This window comes from Clarias gariepinus, chromosome 21, assembly GCF_024256425.1.
Source record: "Clarias gariepinus isolate MV-2021 ecotype Netherlands chromosome 21, CGAR_prim_01v2, whole genome shotgun sequence".
Lineage (NCBI taxonomy): Eukaryota > Metazoa > Chordata > Actinopteri > Siluriformes > Clariidae > Clarias > Clarias gariepinus.
The window spans coordinates 1891874-1915000 of NC_071120.1; the positions used below are offsets into that span (position 1 = coordinate 1891874).

The following is a 23127-nucleotide window of genomic DNA, read 5'->3' on the forward strand; positions in this document are numbered from 1 at the left end:
GTAACTGGTTCCAGTAGCTGGTCCAGAATCATTGTACAGTATTGAGTGGGGAAAAAAGGAGTCAAGTCCATTTTAAGCTAAATGTGAATCATAAACTGGAAAAGGTCATTTTACTGTCAAATTCCCATCACAAGTCGAGTGATAAATTTCACTGTGGACGGTTTTGTCTCAGAGGACGATGTGTGTCTGTAAACTCATGACAGAAAGACGCGTCCACACCTGAAAGTGTTTTTAGGAGAGTAATTTCCCATTAAACAGGGGTTTAATGTTCACTCATCTGTTAATGCTTAACTTTAACCCCTGACTATAAACACAAACCTGTGGGTGAGGAGGAGGAGGGTTTGGGTCCAGATAGAGAAACTTATTGCTGATGTGAACTGGGAGAGTCTATGGAGAAGTTCAGCTTAAACTGGGAAGGAACTCTGTACTGGTGTCTCAGTGCTGCTGCTCAGTGAGAGGAGTGTGTGCTGAGCCTCCACATCTGGATTTGGGCTGGCTCGAACATTCTCTCCATTCTGCTGGAATGGAGAGAATCATTAATGGCTGGTGTCTGTTGGTATTTTCAGTCATCTGGTGTGTGCTGTGTGCAGGTCCTTTACGGAGCTTTAGAATTTTTTTTCCACAGATAAACGATCAGTAACACTGATAGGATGAACCAAATCACCAGCACTGCTACCAGTACACTCTCCCACACTGGCCTGGATCTCTCCTGATTACAGACTGGACATGTCTTCTCCTCTGAAAACACACACAAACACACACAAATGAGTTTTACAGAAGTTTCTCACTTTGACATCACACACACACACACACACACACACATACACACACACACACACACACACACATACACACACACATTATCTAGAGTCTCAGAGTATTTATTCCTGAGCCTCAGCAGCAGTGTGTGTTAGTTATTAACCTGGGCCCGGTTTCCAGATAACACACACTCTTCTCGCGCTATGAAGACTCTTAAGATATATCTTACGTGAAGTGATTACTTTTCTAAGTGTGTTTTCTGTGACAAGGCGCTGTCTACAGTGAAGGTACTGAATTAGCTAACATCATTTGCTCAGGAATCGATTTTTGACTCCTTTTGCATGACAGCGTTAAGAAAGACGGGACTTTCTATGCAAATTAAACACTGCACTAAATTCTTCTAATAACGTTTATTTCGACAAGGGTTAACTTATCAATAGCATGTCATAATAGACAAATATATAAATTAAATCACCAAACTGTTGCTAATATTTTCATGTAACCTGTAGTAGCTGTGAAACGAACCAGGTATATAATCATAGTTGATTGACAAACAGCTGCAGTTACTCATGTGCAACGCACTCTTGATTGCCAACTAACACACTGTATGAATGCAGATCAATTCCTGCTCTCTGTTATCACCCAAATGAGGATGGGTTCCCTGTTGAGTCTGGTTCCTCTCAAGGTTTCTTCCTATTACCATCTCAGGGAGTTTTTCCTTGCCACTGTCGCCCTCGGCTTGCGCAATTCTCCTGCGGACTTGTGCAGACCCGGAAAGCGCAGCTTCCAGAGTCCAATTGCACGCTTGACGATGTTGCGAGTGTAAATGTGTGCAACATTAAAGGCTCTTTCAGCCTGAGTCAGTGGGTTGGATACTGGTGTGAAGAGGTACGTTTTGAGGGGGTATCCACTGTCCCCAAAGAACATGCTCTGACCAAATTCACCTCCCTCTGCTTACTCACCCACGGCAGAATTGGCCCAGTCAAAACTGTCATGGGGTGGACAATGCAAGCGCAGGTCTGAGCAGGTCAAGACGCTCCATAATCTGTTGCCTTGGAAGGCGAAACCTTTTTTTTTTTTTTAAATATCCACATCAGGCAAAATATGAAAAGGGCTGAAGTTTTGCCTAAAGGAAAAATGTACATGAACCACACGGCTCCGCGGACGGCGCCGTCTTCAGTTTAGCACAACAACACGCTGTATCGCTGCTATATCTGTTGCTTTCTGGACGCCACCATGATTACCCCTTTATATGATCTAGATACTTAGAGCCAAATTGTTTGAAAAACTGATCGCCAATTTTATTGCATTAGTCACATTATGAAATGGGCTAATTAAAAGTCGCTCTATTAGTTCTGACATCAAATAAAATAAAATTCTTAATCAGGCCTACAGTATATTCCATCATTAATATGACTTTGATACGTTCCATAATGTGCTTGTATACATTGCTGATTTATAAAGACTGCTGCTCAGTGGCGCTGACTAGCGCCTTGAGCTGAAACTACGCTAGACCAACCTTACGAACGTGTGACTTAGCTAAGAGATAATTAGAGTACGAACGTTTCGGATATCGCGCCATAACATTAAGAGAGAAGTTAAGGTACAACTTAAGAACTACTTAGCGATAAGGAGCTTTCGGGAAACCGGGCCCTGATAAAGTGTCAGATTTAATTTAAATCATTTATTTATTTAATTCTATGTAATTAATGATCAGTCCTGTGTGTTAGTAAAATAGAATTTAATAAATGGTCACACAGACATAAAGACGTACCAGACTGAACACTCCTGCGTCTGACACTGTGAGACTGAGACACACCTCCATCACCCTGCTCTTCTCCTTTAGACTCTACAAACATCAGAACAAAGTGTCAGAAGGTTAAACACTGTAAGTCAGTCAGGTAGGTCACATGATCAGTCTGTAAGACCCTCATCACTGATAGAGAACTGATGTGGATCTTACAGAGTGATGGAGTGATGGAGCCTGACTCACCTACTGCTTTATACACTCTGTGTGTGTGTGCGCGCGCTCTATGACGCTCCAACACTAAATCCAGTCTGTTCTACAAAGACCTAATACACACTGAGTTACACTGACACACACACACCTGTACAACACCTGCTGAGGTGTGGGCAAAGACAGAGTCCTGAAAGACAATGTCCCTTTCACAAGCATTGACCAGGTCAGCCTGTCCACAATCGACCGTGTCCTAAACCACCAGCTGAGCATGAAACAGGTGCATCATGTTCCATTTGAGCTCAACTCTGACCCAGTGAAGGAGCGGCGTGGTGGAAATGTCACCAAGTGTGCTGGTATTAGTCAGTGTGGGGTCATAACATCACCATAAACTACTCGTCCATAAAACATTGTCTACATACTGTATAGTCCATATAACACTTTCTAGAGGGTGACAAACCTGATGAACTCAGACAAACCTGACGAATGCAAGAGCACACACACACACAGACACACACCTGTAGCACTTTAGTGCATCAACATTGTCTTGTAAATAGGTGATTAAACCTATGAATACAGCTGTTCTGAGTCAGAAGTAAAATTAACAAAAGACTGAGAAGCCCCGTAAACTTGATCCTGAACAGCCACGGGTTGACTTTAACAATAATAGTCGATTGTTTTTATATTTATGTTTTTGTATATATTTTCAAATGTTCAAATGAAAGTTTCAGAGTATATAATTTGCTGTCATCCGATTACAGCGTTGGCTGTAGGGCTGCAACTAACCATTATTTTAATAATCGATTAATCTGTCCCCCTGATCGATCATAATAATCTGTAATAATCGATTAATCCCCCCCCCCCCCTTCGATTAATCGGATAAAACCGAAAACCCAAGAAAAGCATTCATTTCCAACCCTTTATTCAAATACAGAACTAAAATCTTTAGAAAGTGCACAAACATGTTGCTCCTTAAGCTGTTATCATAATAATAAAATAAAATAAAAATGGACTAACACAAAAAACGTAGACATGTATGCTTTACATCTGACACATATATACAGTGGAACCTTGGATTATGAGCATATTTTGTTTCGGAAGCGGCTTGTATTCCTAAACACTCATAAACGAAATTTAGTTAAAAAATTAAATAAATGGAATCACTGCTGTAAAGTAAAAATAAAACAAATTAACCTGCACTTTACCTTTGAAAAGAATCACGACAGAGCAGTGTTTCTGTGTAGAGCAGAGAGAAAGCGTGTGTGTGTCTGTGAAGGCAAAAGTAGGAGAGGTCTGTGTGTGTGAGGCACGTGCGCGCACACACACACACACACACACACACACACAGCAGGCAAAGAGCAGGCTACTCCTTGAGTAGAGAAGGAACATGGATTTTTAACATCTCTAATGAGACTTGCTTTTACTTTACAGACGCGCTGTACACACACGCATACAGACACAAAATAAAAAAGTTTTACACACACTATAGGGCTGCACGATACATCGTTTCAGCATCGTCATCGCAATGTACGCATGCGCGGTAGTCAAATCGCGGCAGTCACATTGCAGGGCAAAATAAAAAAAAATTGTGTGTGTCCGATTTAAAAACTTACTTTCTATATTTCTAAACTTTCTATTCATGGATCTATATTTGTCTAATATAAAGTAATTAACTCATATTTAAGGGTTCTTTAAAAACTACAAAGCACACGGTGCTTCACCTACTTCATGCATGCAGTCTCTGCGTGCGCATGGCTAGATGAGCGCGGGACGCGCGGGAGAAAAGCGCAGAAATGGTCGCAAAAAGAACCGCAACGTCGGTCATATGGAAGTATTTTGGATACAAAAAGGATGATGCTGACCAAAAACATGTGCTTTGTCTGGAGTGCCTGGCAGTTGTTGCCACAACTCGCGGAAACACTACGAATTTGTTTGACCATTTAAGTCGGCACCACAAGGTACTGTATGACGAATGCAAAGCCAGATCAGATTGTTGTCCAAAGCAAAAAAAAAAACATTTCGGATGCATTTGCCAGTGTGACGCCTTACGAGAAGGGCTCTAAGCGACATAAAGATGTCACTGATGCTATTACATTTCACCTTGCGAAAGACATGGTACCAATAAACACGGTCACCAAGCAGGGTTTATAAACATGATCCGCTCGTTTGACAAGCGTTATGTTATGCCGTCACGCGTTTATTTTTCTCAAATTACCATCCCAGAGCTGTACAGCCAATAAGGCACAAGTGGAAACCGCGCTTTTATCACAAGTGAAATATTATGCAGCAACAACCGACTTGTGGTCCAGCCGAACAACAGAGCCCTAGATAAGTCTGACTGTACGTTATGCCTCTCTCACACTGCAGGCGCTAGCAAAGCAGAAGCAGTGCGTGTGTCGCGCACAGGCAGAGCAAAAGCAGTGTGCAGTCATGTAGATCATAAAGAACTGTGTATATATATATAGATTTATATAAAGAAACCAAATATTTTTATAGAGTTGTAGAAAAGTTTAATATTTTTTGTTAGCTGATGACCAACACTTTACTTTGGCAAAAAAAAGTCTGACATATTGTTAACATCACTTGTTATTGTCATTACAACAAGTTAAGTTTAGCTTATTACAATTTATTTGTTACCACTCGGGTTTTTTTTTTGTGACAAAATATATTTACTAATCTGTAAAAAAGAAGTTGTTGAATAAAATGTTAAATTACTTCATTATTACTTCATAATTCATTATTAATTTCATAACATATTAGAGCCTTGATTTGCCTGAAAAATCAAACTGTTTATGAAACAACCCAAAATAAGCTTAAAAAAAGTATTTTATTTCAGGGTTTTGATTATACGTAAAAAAAAAAAAAATTCTTTGAAAATGCTTACAAAATTACCCCAATTATTCTTGAAATATTATTTGATATTTAAGCAGTTCAAAACACCTGATGAACATAAATAAAGTTGTACACATCGCAATATACTGTATATCACAGGAAAAAAAATATATCGCAATGTAATTTTTTCCCAATATCGTGCAGCCCTAACACACGTGGTCACACTGTTATAGTAAACAGTATGTCAAATGTCTCCGCGTCACACGACACAACGAATCGATTATGAAATTTGTTGCCAACGATTTTATTAATCAATTTTTATAGATTTCATTGATCCGTTGTTGCAGCCCTAGTTGGCTGATTTTGTGATTGAGACCCATGGGTTACATTGAAATATTGTTTATTATTATTAGTAGTAAGGGCTTCAGTAACCTTAAACAAATCACAATATAAGCCCTCTCTCTCTCTTTCTTGCTCACACACACACACACACACACACACACACACACACACACAAACAACACATGAAATTGCGTAAAACCAAATGAAACTATGGCAATACAGTAGTATCCTGTAGGTCAGGGGTCGGCAATTAAGTTTGGCCTCGGGCCAGATTTTTTCCAAGCCATTACATGGCGGGCCACAACCAAAACATTGGCTAATTTATTGAATTAATAGGGGAGGATGAATGGTAGGCGCTCGTAAAATGACAGAACCGAGATCCGAGATAAACTGACACATCTAAGATGAGATCATCGTGCTAATTACGATCCGGCTAGGTTGGTTCTTCGAGCTCACCTGTTGTTGATGATTAGTATGGCTGGATTGAGTTGTCTACTCACTGATCACAAGCCCTGCGATTGGTTGACGAAATGGAAAAAGAGCTCCATTTTTTTTGTAACGCATGTTATGCGCAGAAATGCCCCCTGCCATGGACCCCCCCCACATAATCGCTATTAAATATTATATTAGAACATAAATTTAGAGGTTAATGCTTTACAAATTACATGAGACAATGAAATAAAATAAGCAATATGAAAATAAATATGTTGTATATGAAAAAATAGAAATATTAATATTTTTGAAATACATGTATACTTTTATATTGTTTGTTATAAAATTAGTTTCGTTTATATAATTTATAATTATAAAATATTTATTTTTATTATATATAATTATTTATTTGCATATTCATGACAAACACCTAAAAAATAAATGTGCAAGATGCAAGGATATATGCAAGATCCTTTTCTTTTCCCACGTGAGTCAGTCCGCGTGAGTCGTGCTCTTTAACCAATCAGATGTGACCTCGCCATTTCAACCAATCATAACCCACCAGGAGCGCGGGCTAAATCCTGTTTACATGAAATAAAGCTGCTCCCGAGCAGGTTCAAGCTTACGGATATGTTGCTATGACAACAAATGCGAGAAGCGCATCGAAGAACGAAACAATCCAAGATCAGGATAAATCCACAACAATCAAATCCAGCTAACTGAGTTAGAGACAGACGAAGAACGGACCCCTGGGTGCTCGCAAAGCACAACAAGACGTCATTTGTTTTTGCATGTTGAGCGTTCACTCTGCACCTCGCTGATGCGCTTATTCACCCTCGTATCCAGATATAACAAATAAGAATTTAGATCGATTGAAATATTTCTGTTCTGAAAAATGAGGTTTCCAAACAAAGAGCTTTTTTGAGACTGTCAGTCCGATTTTTAAAAAATATATAATTTATTTATTTTCATTCTCTAGTTTAAACAATCTCACGGGCCAGATGTTATTGCTTGCGGGCCACATGTGGCCCGGGGGCCGCTAATTGCCGACCTATGCTGTAGGTGATTCCTGTCCTGCGTAACAGGCGCTGACGTTCTGGAATTGTTTAGTTCTGTTAGTATTGTTTTCAAGTGTGAATGTCTCTGCTGCCGCATCTATTCACGGATCTTTGATGGGGAAACATTATGCTGGTTAAATGACTAAAGACATACTGATCCGTATGGACAAATAATTGTTCCAGATATTATGAGTTATTAACCGATTTGTTATGCCAATTTTTGACTCAAAATGAGAGAAAACATCATTAAAAATATAACGGGAACTAACCCAAGCAGAAGTTAAATTTTAAGCTTTACTTTGCAGCAAAATATTATCTACCAGTGTATTAAATGGAAATAGATAAAATACACTGTAATGTAAAATACTGTACATAGCCCGCACTTGTATTCCGTACCTACAACGACCGGTATAGATAAATTACAGATGTTACCGTGTCTTTAAGGATTATTAAGGATGTCTTGAAAAATTATTGCAATAACAAGTTTTATTTATTAATAAATTAATGTATTTTTTTAAATAGCATAAGCATCCTGGGTTGTGTATTGAGTGATTTAAAAAAATCTGTTTTGTTAATAATTTTTTTTACCACGTCATCTATTTATAAAACTATGTTGACAATACAAGAACTGCCTATATATTGAACATAGTGTAACCGTCTGCCTGGACACTGCAGTTAACTGAAGCAGTCAATGCTCTACCTGGCGGGATTATACAGCATTGCAACCATCTTATTAGAAAACGCATGGAGGCGTTTATGGGGCAGGGCATCGTTAACTGCGTCATCTCGGGTGATCACATTCTGTGCACAGATCATATGTATATATATATAGTCCATATGACACTGCCTATATATACAGTGCATCCGGAAAGTATTCACAGTGCATCACTTTCCACATTTTGTCACAGCCTTATTCTAAAATGGGTTAAATTCATTTTATTCCTCAGAATTCTACACACAACACCCCATAATGACAACATGATAAAATTTTACTTGAAATTTTTGCAAATCTATTAAAAAGCAAAAAATTGAGAAAGCACATGTACATAAGTATTCACACCCTTTGTCATGAAGCACAAAATTGAGCTCAGGCGCATCCTGTTTCCCCTGATTATCCTGTTTCCCCTGATCATCCTGTTTCCCCTGATCATCCTGTTTCCCCTGATCATCCTGTTTCCCCTGCTCATCCTTGAGATGTTTCTGCAGATTAATTGGAGTCCACCGGTGGTAGATTCAGTTGATTGGAGATGATTTGGAAAGACACACACCTGTCTCGGAGACTGTGCTCATTAAGACCTTCAAACAGCAGAAATGTTTCTGTACCCTTCCCCAGATCTGTGCCTGGAGACGATCCTGTCTCGGAGGTCTACAGACGATTCCTTTGACTTCATGCTTGGTTTGTGCTCTGACACGAACTGCCCACTGTAGGTCCTTATATAGACAGGTGTGTGTCTCTCCAAAACATCTCCAATCAACTGAATTTACTCAATGTAGCTCAATTTTGTGCTTCATGGCAAACGATGTAAATACTTATGTACATGTGCTTTCTAAAAAAAATTTTTTATACATTTGCAAAAATCTCAAGTAAACTTTTTTCATGTTGTCATTATGGGGTGTTGTGTGTACAATTCTGGGGAATAAAATGAATTTAATCCATTTTAGAATAAGGCTGTGACATAACAAAATGTGGAAACGTGATGCGCTGTGAATACTTTCCAGAAGGACTGTATGTGAATTCTGGATATAAAAATTCTAAACACACCTGTTATAATGGCAGGTTTTTGTGATGTAATAAGATATATAAATTACAGAACCTTTTCCACAACCTGTACAACTCAACTGAAAAATAAACTGAAATCTTTTAGGTGCAGTAAAAATAAACAACTCAAATAATGTGGTTGTATAAACGTGCACGTGTAAATTAATACTTTGTCGGAGCACCTTTTAATTTCATTTCAGCCTCAGTCTTTCTGGGTTGGAGTCTATTAGCATGGGACATGTTTACTTATAATCATGTTTACAATATTTGTCCTCTTTGCAAAAACACTCCAAATCAGTCAGATTGTGAGGACATCTCCTGTACACAGCCTTCTTCAGATCACTCCACAGATTTTAGCCATATTCAGGTCTGGCTCTGCCTGGGAAACTTTAATCTTCTTGTGGTAAAGTCATTCTTTTGTTGATTTGGATTTGTGCTTTGGCTCGTTTTCATGCTGAGAGATGACTGACTGACCAACACTGACTGGTAGCCACAAAGTATGACGCTGCCACCACCATGCTTCACTGTGGGTATGGTGTTCCTTTGGTAATGTGCAGTGATGTTTTTGTGCCAAACATATCTTTAGGAATTATGGCCAAAAACTTTAACCTTGGTTTCATCAGACCATAACACATGTTTCCAAATGCTTTATGGAGACTTCAAATGTGTTTCTGCTAAATTTACCAGGGTTTGAAAGTTTTTCTTCACCCTACCCCATAGCCATGTGAGCAAAATGCGAGACTGAATCACTTGTACTACACAGTCAGTGCTTGCCAGGGCTTCCTGCACTTACTTCAATGTCAGTGTAGACCTCTTGGCAGCTTCCCTGACCTCCTGGGATGTCCTGTTCCTGCTACTGTCGCTGTTTCTCACAAATTCTTTCATTATTTTAGTTATTTGTTTTTACTCCCCCCAACGATTTCAGTTTATTTTTCAGTTGAGTTGTACAGGTTATAGGTCACATTAAAGGTGAAAAAAGTTCTGAAATCATTTATCTTGGTCTACTTTTTTTAAAACCTGCCATTTTAACAGGGGTGTGTAGACTTTATATTCCCAGTATGATAATTTTTAAGTCCCTCCTACCTTTCACATTGATCTGTAAGTTGACTATAATCTCGTCGTTCACTTTATCCCGTACTGTGTAGATCCCACTGTCAGAGACACTTCCATCTTTAATCTGAAGAGTGTTGAGGAGCGACGACCTCTCTTTATAATCTGGACTGCAGCGAATCTTGTCTTTGTCCACGATGCAGATCTCCTGGTTTGGTGGTTGTGCAGCATCTCTGGAAGTAAAATCCACCTCCACCAGGTCAGTGAGGGGTAAGAGCACGTCTATGGGCTCTCCTGGGGTAATGTTACGGGCCATCTCTAGAGCTAGTAAGTGGAAATAAAATGTTTTAAAACTTAGAGCCAATGTTATAGATGTGTGTCTGGCATTAGTTGCAGTCTACAATATGCATAACATTTGATATGTGTAACACAAAACCAAACATAAAGACACTAAATGCTAATTGTGAATATAACAGATGGATATCCCGAACATCTGACTACAGAACTACAGACTAAACCAAGTTCACTATTCTCTTCAGCAAAATCAACTTGTGCACACATTTACCTACACATTTATTTAAACAGATAATACCAGAAGCATTAAAAATAATCATGTCAAAGTTCCTAAACCATTTAAGCTAGAAGTCATTAAACCCCTAAATGATAAATCCGACCTAGACCCCTGTCAGCTGTCCAACTATAGACTGATATCAAACCTCTCCTTTATCTCAAAGACCCTATAAAAGGTTGTTGCTTAGCGGCTATGCTCATAACTACATAGGAATAACATCCATGAACTGTATAAGTCAGGATTTAGGCTTTATCACAGTTTACAGTCAGCACTTGGCCTCTGATCTGGGTTGTGTCTATTTGATTGTGTTACTCAACCTCAGTGCAGCTTTTGACACCATTAACCATAGTATTCACATTCACAGATTAGAAAATGTAGTAGGAATTGGGGGGACGGACCTCGTCTGGCTCAGATCATATTTGACCGATCGTTATCAGCTTGTAGATTTAATTAGTTACTATTTTATGTGAAGTGAAGTTTGGTGTTCCTGTCATGAGGGTGCGTAGGGGTGAAGGATCCAAGCACAGAGCAAGCGTGCACGGTTTCTCTAATCGAGCTCTGCTCGGAGCTGGTGTATGTAGAGAGCGAGTGCAGCGCTTTGAGTCAATGAGTTCCGAGCGCGCGCTCACCGTTTTTCTGAATGGGCTCCGCGGCAGGAATGCGGAGGTGCCGAGCCGGCGTGTTTAGAAAGTACATACGCTGTGTGCAAGCAAGGCAGAAGAATCGCGCAGAATGCTAGATCCGAAATGGTAGCTCATGGTCGATGAACAGGCAGAGGTCAGAAACGGGGAACCAAGAAAGTCCGTGATCAGAGCTCATGTTCGAAAGACAAATCCGAGGGTCAGCAACAGTAAATCCGTGAAGGCAAAGGAGCCGTAGTGTGGGACAAAGACAAGGTCGTGAAAACTGAGCGTGGTCAAGATCCGAAGGTTCAAAGCAGGGAGAAACGCTGGAATACTGGGCATGGACAGCACACAATAATCTGACAGAGAGCTGATGTCTGAAGGCGTGTTAAATAGAGAGCTGTGATGATCAGGAATTGAGAACAGGTGTGTTTGGAGCGATGAATGAGGTGGTGAAAAGCAAGGAGCGGAAAGGATCGTGGAGCAGGAGTGTGCAGGTGATCATGACCTTAACTGATATATGGGCGTGACCTGGCGTACCGTGACAGTTCCACAGGGTTCTGTTTTAGGCCCACTGTTATTTTCTCTCTATATGATTCCTCAGGGTAACATACAGTAGCAAGAAAATTAAGTGAAGTATTTGCAATTACCAGGTTTTCTAAATAAAAATCATTTTAGTCAAAAGGACTCACAAAGTCTTCGCAGGTGTATTCATTGTCTTACAAACTACAAAAACAAAATCTCTGAGGTCAATGTGTCGTTCACAGAAATTAAAGCACGGCACAGCATGGCTTACAAAAAGTACATTATAAAAAACAAATCGTGTGTAGATGTACTGACAGATCAATGTACATTTATTCTTTCTGCGGGAAGTTTAAAACCAGTTCGTCTCATATGTTCTGAAAGTAGCGTTCCACATCACTGCTTCATGAGATAAACATTGTTAGAGCAAACGCATATGCAGCAGTCCGAGGTGTGGGTGAGTAAAATACCTGAACCGAGAGCGCAGGGTTATGTGCTGAGATCTAAATGTGGAGTAAAAGTGATGTTATGATCAATTATGTCTGGGATTTAATAATCTACTGTAAAATAATCTACTAATGCGCTACTGTCTCAATGTAAACAAACACCTGCACCAATAGATATTAATTAGAAAAGATAAAGTGAATATTTTGACTGGGATTAGTTCATATTTTCACTTTGGCTGAAATAACAGCGCTGAAGTGGTATAAGTGAATTTTAACACGCTGGAGTGGTTTTAAGACAAAACTTCATCTTTATCCGATCTAAAGAAGGACAACTTAGTGTAAACAAGGCGTAAGATACTCAACCTTACAGAATGGGATTTCTTTGTATTAATAAGTTAGACAGAGAGTTCTGCTGTACAGAGAGACACACAGACATGTCCGTGGGCTTCAACCTCAAATAATAATAATAATAATAATAATAATAATAATATCACTGATTACATTGAAGATCAGCAGATTATTATTAGATTTAACCTTTTAAATATTTCTATAAACTTTTTACCCGTTAACGACACATACTAACACTAGTCTTAAATAAATTTATGAATTTAGCTCTTCATGTTAAAGTGCGTATACATTTTACATCAGTCATGACCTTTAATGTCTTTGTTGAAAACGTCCATCAATCATAAAAAGTGATGGTGGAAAAGCTAAGTGAAACAGTTTTTTTTTTTTTTGTCAAAGGTGTTTCAACCAAATATTAAAACACTGTTTTACTTAGTTTTTCCACCGTCACTTTTTATGATTGATGGGTGTGTTCAACAAAGTAAAACAGTGTTTTAATATTTGGTTGAAACACCTTTGACAGACACAACTTCAACCAAGCGCTTCCTGTAACTGTGAATTAGATCTGCACAATGTTCAGGAGGAATTCTGGACCTTCTTCCTTACAGAACTGCTTCAGCTCAGCCATATTGTTAGGACGTCTGGTGTAAACACCTCTAATGGTCATTTCCCAACATCTCTATTGGGTTGAGGTCTGGGTTCTGACTGGGCCGCTCCAAAAGGCCAATTCTGTGTCTTTGAAGCCATTCTGTAGTAGATTAACTAGAAATGGTTAAAAGTAACATCTTCCTCCATGAATACCACGACTGTTCAATGCTTTACGTATCGTATGGTTGACTCATGAAGAAAGACGTTATCCAGCTCCAATGAATCCTTCAAGACTTTAGCTATTACTCTGGGGTTCTTCTTTACTTAATTGTGCTGTAGCTTGACTGGAGTGATCATGGCTGGGTGACTACATGTATGGAGAGGAGCCACATGCTACATGCAAATCAACAACTCTTGATCGTGGGTTTTCTAAGACCTCTTTTTCACAAGACATGGCTCTCATCAGCTGATCCTATGTGTGAGTAGCACACTGATACTGTTTGAGTGTTTTTATAAGTTTAGTTATGTAGCTCTAAACCTCCTCTCCATTCTCTCTTCACTGACTGGTCTCCAGGTTTCCTTACACCTGACACCAGTTAGCATTTAGTCACAACAGAAGCCTGGTGTTTCACTTACTTTTTATACCATCACTTTGTAATTTTTATGAGCATCAGTAAAGACATAAAAGATCATGACTGTGTTTGTTTCATCAGTTTAGAAATACTGTGTGGGTTTACATTTATCTATTTATATTAGATAATCATCATGAACAACAGTAAAAGACCTCTGTGTGATTACAGATTCCAGACTTTCATTTGAAGCTCATGTAGATACAGCGGCAAAAAAAAGTATTTAAACCTTTTGGAATTACAAGCTTTTCTGCATTAATTCATTATAAAATCTGATCTGATCCACATCAAAGTCAAGAGTACTGACTAATATAATGTGTCTAAAATAATAACACAAGAAAATCTGATCTCTCACGTCTTTGTTAAGAACAAACATAAAAACTTCATAGTATTGAGTTAATGACTTCAAAAAAGTAGCATCAGGTGTTAGTGAACCTGGAGTTGTGTTAAGAAAATGAGTTTGAAGGTGTGGACTAAAGCTACTTAAAACCCATTCACCAACTTTTTGGGATTGTTCACCACAAGGAGAATATGTTATAGTGAGTCATGTCTCGCCAAAAGGAGCTTTCAGAGGATCAAGAATTGTTGATTTACATGTAAAGGTACAAGATGATTTCACAGACTTTAGAAATTCACCAGTCTACAGTTACACAAATGGAGACATTTGGGACGAAGGCTACTCTACCTAAACATGGACAAAATGACCCGAAGAGCACGATGAAGACTCATCAGTGAGGTAAAGACACAACCTCGAGTGACAGCCAGAGATTTAAAGACATCATTAGAACTGACTAACGTCTGTGTTCATGAGTCTACAGGACGTAAAACACTGAACAGGGTCTCCATGTCAGGACACATACAAAGGAAGCTGCTGCTTCCTAAAAAGAACGTTCGAAAAGAACACGCAGCATATCTGGTGTAAAAAGGGCATCATCATGAACACATCCCAACAGTACAGTATGGAGGAGGAAACATCATGATTTGGACCTGCTTTGCTGCATCAGGGTGTGGCCAGTTCACAGTCATAGAGGGGAAGATGAATTCACAAGTGTATCAAAACATTCTTCAGACTGATGTGAGAAGGTCTGTACATCAGCTGGAACTCTCTAGAAGTTTGGTAACGCAGCAGACCTCAACTCCATAGAGATGATGTGGAATGACTTAAAGAGAGAGACACACATAAGACGTCCAGGGAATATGACGGAGCTAAAGCAGTTCTGTCAGGAAGAACGGACTAAAATTCCTCCTAAACCGTGTGCAGGTCTGATCTACAGCTACAGGACGTGTCTGAATGAGGTCATTGCTGCCCAGGGGGCGGAGTCAACCAGGTATTAATTCTAGAGGGTTCACTTACTTTTTCACACTACCAATTTAAATGTTGAATGAGTGTGTTTAATAAAGACATGAAAGATCTGAATTATTTTGTTATTATTTTAGACACATTATATTTGTTAATAATCTTGACTTAGATGAAGATCAGATCAGATTTTATCACAAATTAATACAGAAAAACATGAAATTCCAAAAGGTTCAAATACTTTTTCTTGCCAGGATTGAATTCTTTTATCTCAGAATTAACAGATGAAGCTCTCAGTAAATCAATAGTAAATGTAGAGTGTGAATACTCACGGGACAGAGTGAAGACGACCTCACACAGCGTCTCAGAGTCACACTCGGCCATGTAGAGACCTCGCAGGCTGTAATCGGCTCTCAGCACCGTCAGGGTGGAGTTCCCACTGAGGAACTGCTCCAGAGGAAGACTAAACCCGTCTTTACTCCAGCACGAGTCTCTGGTACACCTGACTAGAACATCGCCCCGTCTCTGAAATGTGGTCCAGGTGAGAAGACCAGAGCACGTCTGAGGACAGGGGAGGGACGATGTCTCGTGCAGATTCCCAAACACCTTTGGTCTGTCTGAGGAGTCCACCTGATACAGAGCTGAGAGAAAGAGTGTGATGAGACTAGTGACGTTTACACACACACACACACACACACACACACACACACACGTCCTTACCCAGTATTAAGATCAGTGCTGTACAGAGACGCATCATGGCTGCTGTGGATCCTGTAATAAAGACATAATAACAGGTTCATGATTAAAGTGTAAAGTGAGGAACACAGAACATTACAGCACAGTTTAAGTGTTTTACAGACTTTTATTTTCATTGTTTTATATAGAGTTATATAGAGGGTCAGTTATTATAGAATTATTACATATAGTAAATAAACACAGACTAAATGAAGAGCTCAGGAGTGAAGCTGCTGGTCCTGGTGTAGAGGGACAGTGTGGACATTTTAGACTGTGGAGGGCTGGACCTCACAATTATTCATTTAATTTTAATGAAAATTATTTATTATAATTTTTTTAAAATGTTTCGTTATGTTTATGTTTCTTTTACTTTAATCAAATGTTTAATTTTCCGGTTGGATGATTAATCCATTTATTAACTTGCTAGTAAATAGTAAACATAGATTTGATGTTTAATCTATTTATTGAACAAATAAGTTATTAGCTTTATAATTAATAAGCCCAGAGGTCTTGAGGGCTGGAGTGGCAGAGAAGTATGTAAGAGTGGTGCGGGACATGTATGAGAGCTGTAAGACAGTGGTGAGATGTGCTGTAGGGGTGACAGAAGAGTTCAAGGTGGAGGTGGGTCTGCATCAAGGATCGGCTCTAAGCCCCTTTTTGTTTGCTCTGGTGATGGACAGGATGACAGATGAGGTAAGACAAGAGTCTCCGTGGACTATGATGTTTGCAGATGACATTGTGCTCTGTAGCGAGAGCAGGGAACAGGTGGAGGAAAATTTGGAGAGGTGGAGGTATGCTCTGGAAAGCAGAGGAATGAAGGTTAGCCACAGCAAGACGGAATACATGTGTGTGAATGAGAGGGACTCAAGAGGAACGGTGAAGCTACAGGGAGCAGAGGTAATGAAGGTGCAGGACTTTAAGTACTTAGGGTCAACGGTCCAGAGCAACGGGGAGTGTGGAAAGGAGGTGAAGAGGTGGGTACAGGCAGGTTGGAATGGGTGGAGAAAAGTGTCAGGTGTGTTGTGCGATAAAAGAGTATCAGCGAGAATGAAAAGGAAAGGTGTACAGGACAGTGGTGAGACCAGCGATGCTCTACGGCTTAGAGACAGTGGCGCTGAAGAAAAGACAGGAGGCAGAGTTGGAGGTAGCAGAGCTGAAGATGTTAAGGTTCTCTTTGGGAGTGACAAGGATGGATAGGATTAAGAATGAGTTTATCAGAGGGACAACCCACGTTAGATGTTTTGGAGATAAAGTCAGAGAGGCCAGATTGAGGTGGTTTGGACATGTTCAGAGGAGAGATTGTGAATATATCGGTAGAAGGATGCTGAGGTTGGAACTGCCAGGCAGGAGGTCTAGAGGAAGACCAAAGAGGAGATTTATGGATGCAGTGAGAGAGGACATGAAGTTAGTTGGTGTGAGAGAAGAGGATGCAGAGGATAGGGTTAGATGGAGGCAGATGATTCGCTGTGGCGACCGCTGAAAGGGAACCGCCCAAAGACAAAGAAGAAGAAGAAGGTCTTGTGGGCTGCATACAGTGACAATTTAAATTAGAAAAAAATATTTTCATTAATAATAATAATAATAATAATAATAATAATAAACTGTGTTCATGTGTGTTTGTATGAGTGTGTATGTGCTGTGTTGAGTCACGCCACTTCAGCATACTGCCAGTCCCTGACTTACACATGACTTAGAGTGTTAGAGTACTCGGATTACTTTTTTGATGTAATGAGTAATCTAATGCAGTAGCATCGCCATTTAATTACTCAGTTATTCAGTTATATTTTATAAAATTTAATCCGTTATTCAGACAATTTATGTCATCTGTGAGTCAAACAGCAGTGATGTCATTGTGTGTGTGCGCGTGTGTGTGTGTGTGTGTGTGTGTGTGTGTAAAAGTCAACCTACAAGCGCTGCCCCTGCCCCACCCCCAACAACCAGTTAAAGTGTTTCCCAAATCTATCAGGATGTTTATCGTAGCAGACATGAGACCATACTCTGTCAGGGAAAACATTGTTGAAAGTGCTCGCGCCACGCTACGCTACGATATGCCCACTTCAGCATGAACTGTACGAACACGATATAAACACAATCCTCACAGACTTATTAGACGCGTCCTCTATTGTGATCACCACAGACGAGTGGACATCAAGGTCTACAGAAAGCTACAGAACTGTGACTCACAGTGGAGTGGGAGATGTGAAGTGCTGCGCTACAGACACGCCCTCTCTACGAGAGTCACACAAGCACAGATCTAGTGCAGGTACTGATAGAAGTGGTAGCAGAGCGGAGGTTAAAGAGCCACAATGCATGAAGTAATAGTCCAGTCACCACAGATAATCCACCAGAAACTGTGAAACACACTTCAGTTCCTCGTGAGAGGGTGTTCTCTACCGCGTTCTCCACCGCGTTCTCTACCGCGTTCTCCACCGCGTTCTCCACCGCGTTCTCCACTGCAAGTGACATAGTGACTGCTAACAGGTCCAGAGAATGTGGACATCCTCGTCTTAAAAAATCTTATTATGTTTGTTGTCTGTTTTCGGGTCTCAGTTGTTGTTTTTTTTACATGCTGCACCTTAACAACTGAGTATTGAATATTTTATTTTTAAATTTTATTTATTTGGCTGGTTATTTCTTGGTTTTATTATTTTTTTAAATTAGGTTCTATAGATTATTTTTGTTAAAACCAAAAGTCGCTGGCCTTTTTGCTGATCCGATCCATGAGTCAAAAACCATGATGTGATCTGAACTGTGATTTTTGTGATCCGTTGGACCACTGTAGTTATAATGTAAACGTTACACGTCACGTGAGTGAGAGCAGAACGCCATAAATAAGGAGGAGACGTGATGGAGCTGATGGAGCTGTGTGACTGAATCATTCACTAGTCTCTGGTTTGATTGATGAATTAATGTGTGTGTGTGTGTGTGTGTGTATAATGCAGCATCTGGAAGTGTTCTTAAATGAATGAATGCAGCCTGATATGAATGCAGGGAAACACACCCACGTGTCATTTACTGTGATTCAGAAATCGCCTGTGTGTGTGTGTGTGTGTGTGTGCTGACATGTGGAGCTTTAAACCCTGCACAGTTATATCTATCCTACATGATCACCATCATCCTGTACATCACCTGCTCCAGACCCACCATGGACACACACACATCATCATCATCATCATCATTATTATTATTATTATTACTTGCCAGGATGATGATACTCTAATGTTGTCTCGCTGTTTATACTCTGTTATTTATCACAACGACAATAAAGTCCACAATGTATGAACTGTCACACACACACACGCGCGCGCACGAAAAACACACACACATGCACACACACACACACCAACTCCTGGTGCAGTACAGAGTAATAACCTTTACAATAAACTGACCTTGAGAGTCAAATCCGACTGATGTAAACAGAGTAAAGTTCCAGGAGAGACGATTAATTGTTTACTGCGTCACAACAACAACCCGGAAACAATATAGAGACCATTAGGAAGTAGAAGGGGCTATCGGGGTGAAGGGGGGATGACAGGCAAACTCTCGCGAGACAAACACGGCTTACTGGTCCACTATCGCCACCTGCTGGACTGATAAAGTTCCTTCACTCAGATTCTGTCTACTAGGCCAGTGTGGTTTAGGGGATTAAACAGATTTATATATATATATTTAGTTGATCTTCCCTAGATCATTTCTACTCCATCCTCTTGCATGGTTTCTCTGAGTTCCTGTCTTTCTTTGTTGTATTTTTTACAGCTTCTTCTTCTTCTTTGTCTTTCGGCTGTTCCCTTTCAGGGGTAGCCACAGTGAATCATCTGCCTCCATCTAACCCTATCCTCTGCATCCTCTTCTCTCACACCAACTAACTTCATGTCCTCTCTCACTGCATCCATAAATCTCCTCTTTGGTCTTCCTCTAGACCTCCTGCCTGGCAGTTCCAACCTCAGCATCCTTCTACCGATATATTAACCATCTCTCCTCTGAACATGTCCAAACCACCTCAATCTGGCCTCTCTGACTTTATCTCCAAAACATCTAACATGGGTTGTCCCTCTGATGAACTTATTCTTAATCCTATCCATCCTTGTCACTCCCAAAGAGAACCTCAACATCTTCAGCTCTGCTACCTCCAACTCTGCCTCCTGTCTTTTCTTCAGCGCCACTGTCTCTAAGCCGTAGAGCATTGCTAGTCTCACCACTGTCCCGTACACCTTTCCTTTCATTCTCGCTGATACTCCTTTATCGCACAACACACCTGACACTTTTCTCCACCCATTCCAACCTGTCTGTACCCGCCTCTTCACCTCCTTTTCACACTCTCCGTTGCTCTGGACCGTTGACCCTAAGTACTTAAAATCCTGCATCTTCTTTAGCCTCGCTGATCCTCCTGGGTCCCTCTCATTTACACACATGTATTCCGTCTTGCTGCGGCTAACCTTCATTCCTTTGCTTTCCAGAGCATACCTCCACCTCTCCAAATTTTCTTCCACCTGTTCCCTGCTCTCGCTACAGAGCACAATGTCATCTGCAAACATCATAGTCCATGGAGACTCCTGTCTTACCTCATCTGTCATCCTGTCCATCACCAGAGCAAACAAAAAGGGGCTTAGAGCCGATCCTTGATGCAGACCCACCTCCACCTTGAACTCTTCTGTCACACCTACAGCACATCTTACCACTGTCTTACAGCTCTCATACATGTCCTGCACCACTCTCACATACTTCTCTGCCACTCCAGACCTTCTTATACAATACCACAGCTCCTCTCTTGGCACCCTGTCATACACTTTCTCTAAATCTAAAAAGACACAATGCAACTCCCTGTTACCTTCTCTGTACTTCTCCGCCAGCATCCTCAAAGCAAATACTGCATCTGATGTACTCTTTCTAGGCATAAATCCATATTGCTGCTCACAAATGCTCACCTCTGCCCTTAACCTAGCTTCCGCTACTCTTTCCCACAGCTTCATTGTCTGGCTCATTAGCTTTATACCTCTATAATTGCCACAGCTTTGCACATTTCCCTTGTTCTTAAAAATTGGCACCAATACACTTCTCCTCCATTCCTCTGGAATCCTCTCACTCTCCAAGATCTTGTTAAACAAACTTGTCAGAAACTCTACTGCCACCTCTCCTAAGCACTTCCATACCTCCACAGGTATGTCATCAGGACCAACAGCCTTTCCTCTCTTCATCCTCTTCAACGCCCTTCTCACCTCACTTCTACTAATATTTGCTACTTCCTGTTCCACAACAGTCACCTCTGCTACTCTTTGTTCTCTTTCGTTTTTCTTCATTCATCAACTCCTTAAAATACTCCTTCCATCTTCCCATCACCCTCCTGGCATCTGTCAGTACATTTCCATCTCTATCTTTAATCACTCTAACCTGCTGCACATCCTTCTCATCTCTATCTCTCTGCCTTGCCAACCTGTACAGATCCCCCTCTCCCTCCTTACTGTCTAGCCTAGCATACAAGTCCTCATATGCTCCTTGTTTGGCCTTTGCCACCTCTACCTTCACCTTACTTTGCATCTCCCTGTACTCCTGTCTACTTTCTTCAGTCCTCTCAGTGTCCCACTTCTTCTTAGCTAGCCTCTTTCCCTGTATACACTCCTGGACTTCCTCGTTCCACCACCAAGTCTCCTTGTCCACTTTTGCCTTACCTGATGATACACCAAGTACCCTCCTACCTGTCTCCCTGATCACATTGGCTGTAGTTCTCCAGTCAACTGAAAGCCCTTCCTGACCACCCATAGCCTGTCTCAACTCCTCCCTAAGGACTTCACAACATTCTTCCTTTCTCAGCTTTCACCACTTTGTCCTCTGCTCTGTCTTTGTCCTCCTCACCTTCCTCACCACCAGGGTTATTTTACACACCACCATTCTGTGTTGTCTGGCTACACTCTCCCCTACCAACACTTTGCAGTCACTGATCTCTTTCAGATTACAACGTCAACACAAGATGTAGTCGACCTGAGTGCTTCTGCCTCCACTCTTATATGTCACCCTATGTTCCTGACTCTTCTGGAAGAAAGTATTTACTACTGCCATTTCCATCCTCTTTGCAAAGTCCACCACCATCTGTCCTTCTACATTTCTGTCCTGAAGACCAAACCTGCCCATCACATTTTCATCACCTCTGTTCCCTTCCCCAACATGTCCGTTGAAGTCTGCACCAATCACCACTCTTTCACCTCTGGGGATGCTCTGCATCACTTCATCTAACTCACTCCAGAATTTCTCCTTCTCTTTTAACTCACATCCTACCTGTGGGGCATAACCACTAACAACATTGAACATTATCCCTTCAATTTCCAGCTTCAGACTCATCACCCTATCTGATACTCTCTTCACCTCTAGAACATTCCTTACAAACTCCTCTTTCAGAATAACTCCTACTCCATTTCTTTTCCTATCCACACCATGGTAAAACAATTTGAACCCTGATCCTAAGCTTCTCGCCTTGCTACCTTTCCACCTGGTCTCCTGGACACACAGTACATCCACCTTCCTTCTCTGCATCATATCAACTAACTCTCTTCCCTTCCCTGTCATAGTCCCAACATTCAAAGTCCCCACTATCACTCCTAAACTCTTGCCTTTCCTCTTCTCTCTCTGCTTTCGAACACGCCTTCCTCCTCTCCTTCTTCGACCATTTTTTATTATTGTATTTTTAACAGCTTGTTAATATATATCATGTGTTACTGCGCTCTTCCCTGGCACCTTCAGGGTCTGGGTTAAATTCCCAGCAGGCCCGTTTCCCGTCTCTGTGTGGAGTTTGCATGTTCTTTCCCCGTGCTTGGTTCTCTGGTTTCCTCCCACAGTCCAAAAACATGCAGATTAGGGTAACTGGCATTCCCAAATTGCCCGTAGTGTGTGAATGTGTGCGTATATGTGTGTGTGCCCTGTGATGGACTGGAACCGTGTCCAGGGTGTACCCCACCTTGTGCCCTAAGTCTCCTGTGATAGGCTCCAGGTCCCTGTGACCCTGGATTAAGCAGTATATAAGATGAGTGAGTGAGTGAGTGAGTGAAATCAGGAGCAGATGTGACTGCAGACAGTAACGAGATCAGCATGTCCACAATCAGACAGTACTGTACTTACTTTTACACATTTACACGTAAATGGAGGACTTTTACTTATAGAGTAATATTTGTCCCAGGGTCCTCCAAACAGCCC

General features: G+C 40.8%; 1 protein-coding gene across 1 annotated transcript; it reads right to left on the reverse strand.

Annotated features, from left to right (window-relative positions):
- Positions 1-713: 713 nt before the first annotated feature.
- LOC128509708 (uncharacterized) lies at positions 714-18411 on the reverse strand. Its single transcript, XM_053481541.1, has 7 exons — positions 18291-18411; positions 15931-15981; positions 15543-15851; positions 10223-10513; positions 2534-2608; positions 1520-1634; positions 714-738 (listed from the first exon to the last, which is right to left on the reverse strand). Exons 1-7 carry the CDS (start codon positions 18409-18411, stop codon positions 714-716), a joined length of 987 nt encoding a protein of 328 aa, XP_053337516.1.
- Between the last annotated feature and the right edge of the window lie 4716 nt (positions 18412-23127).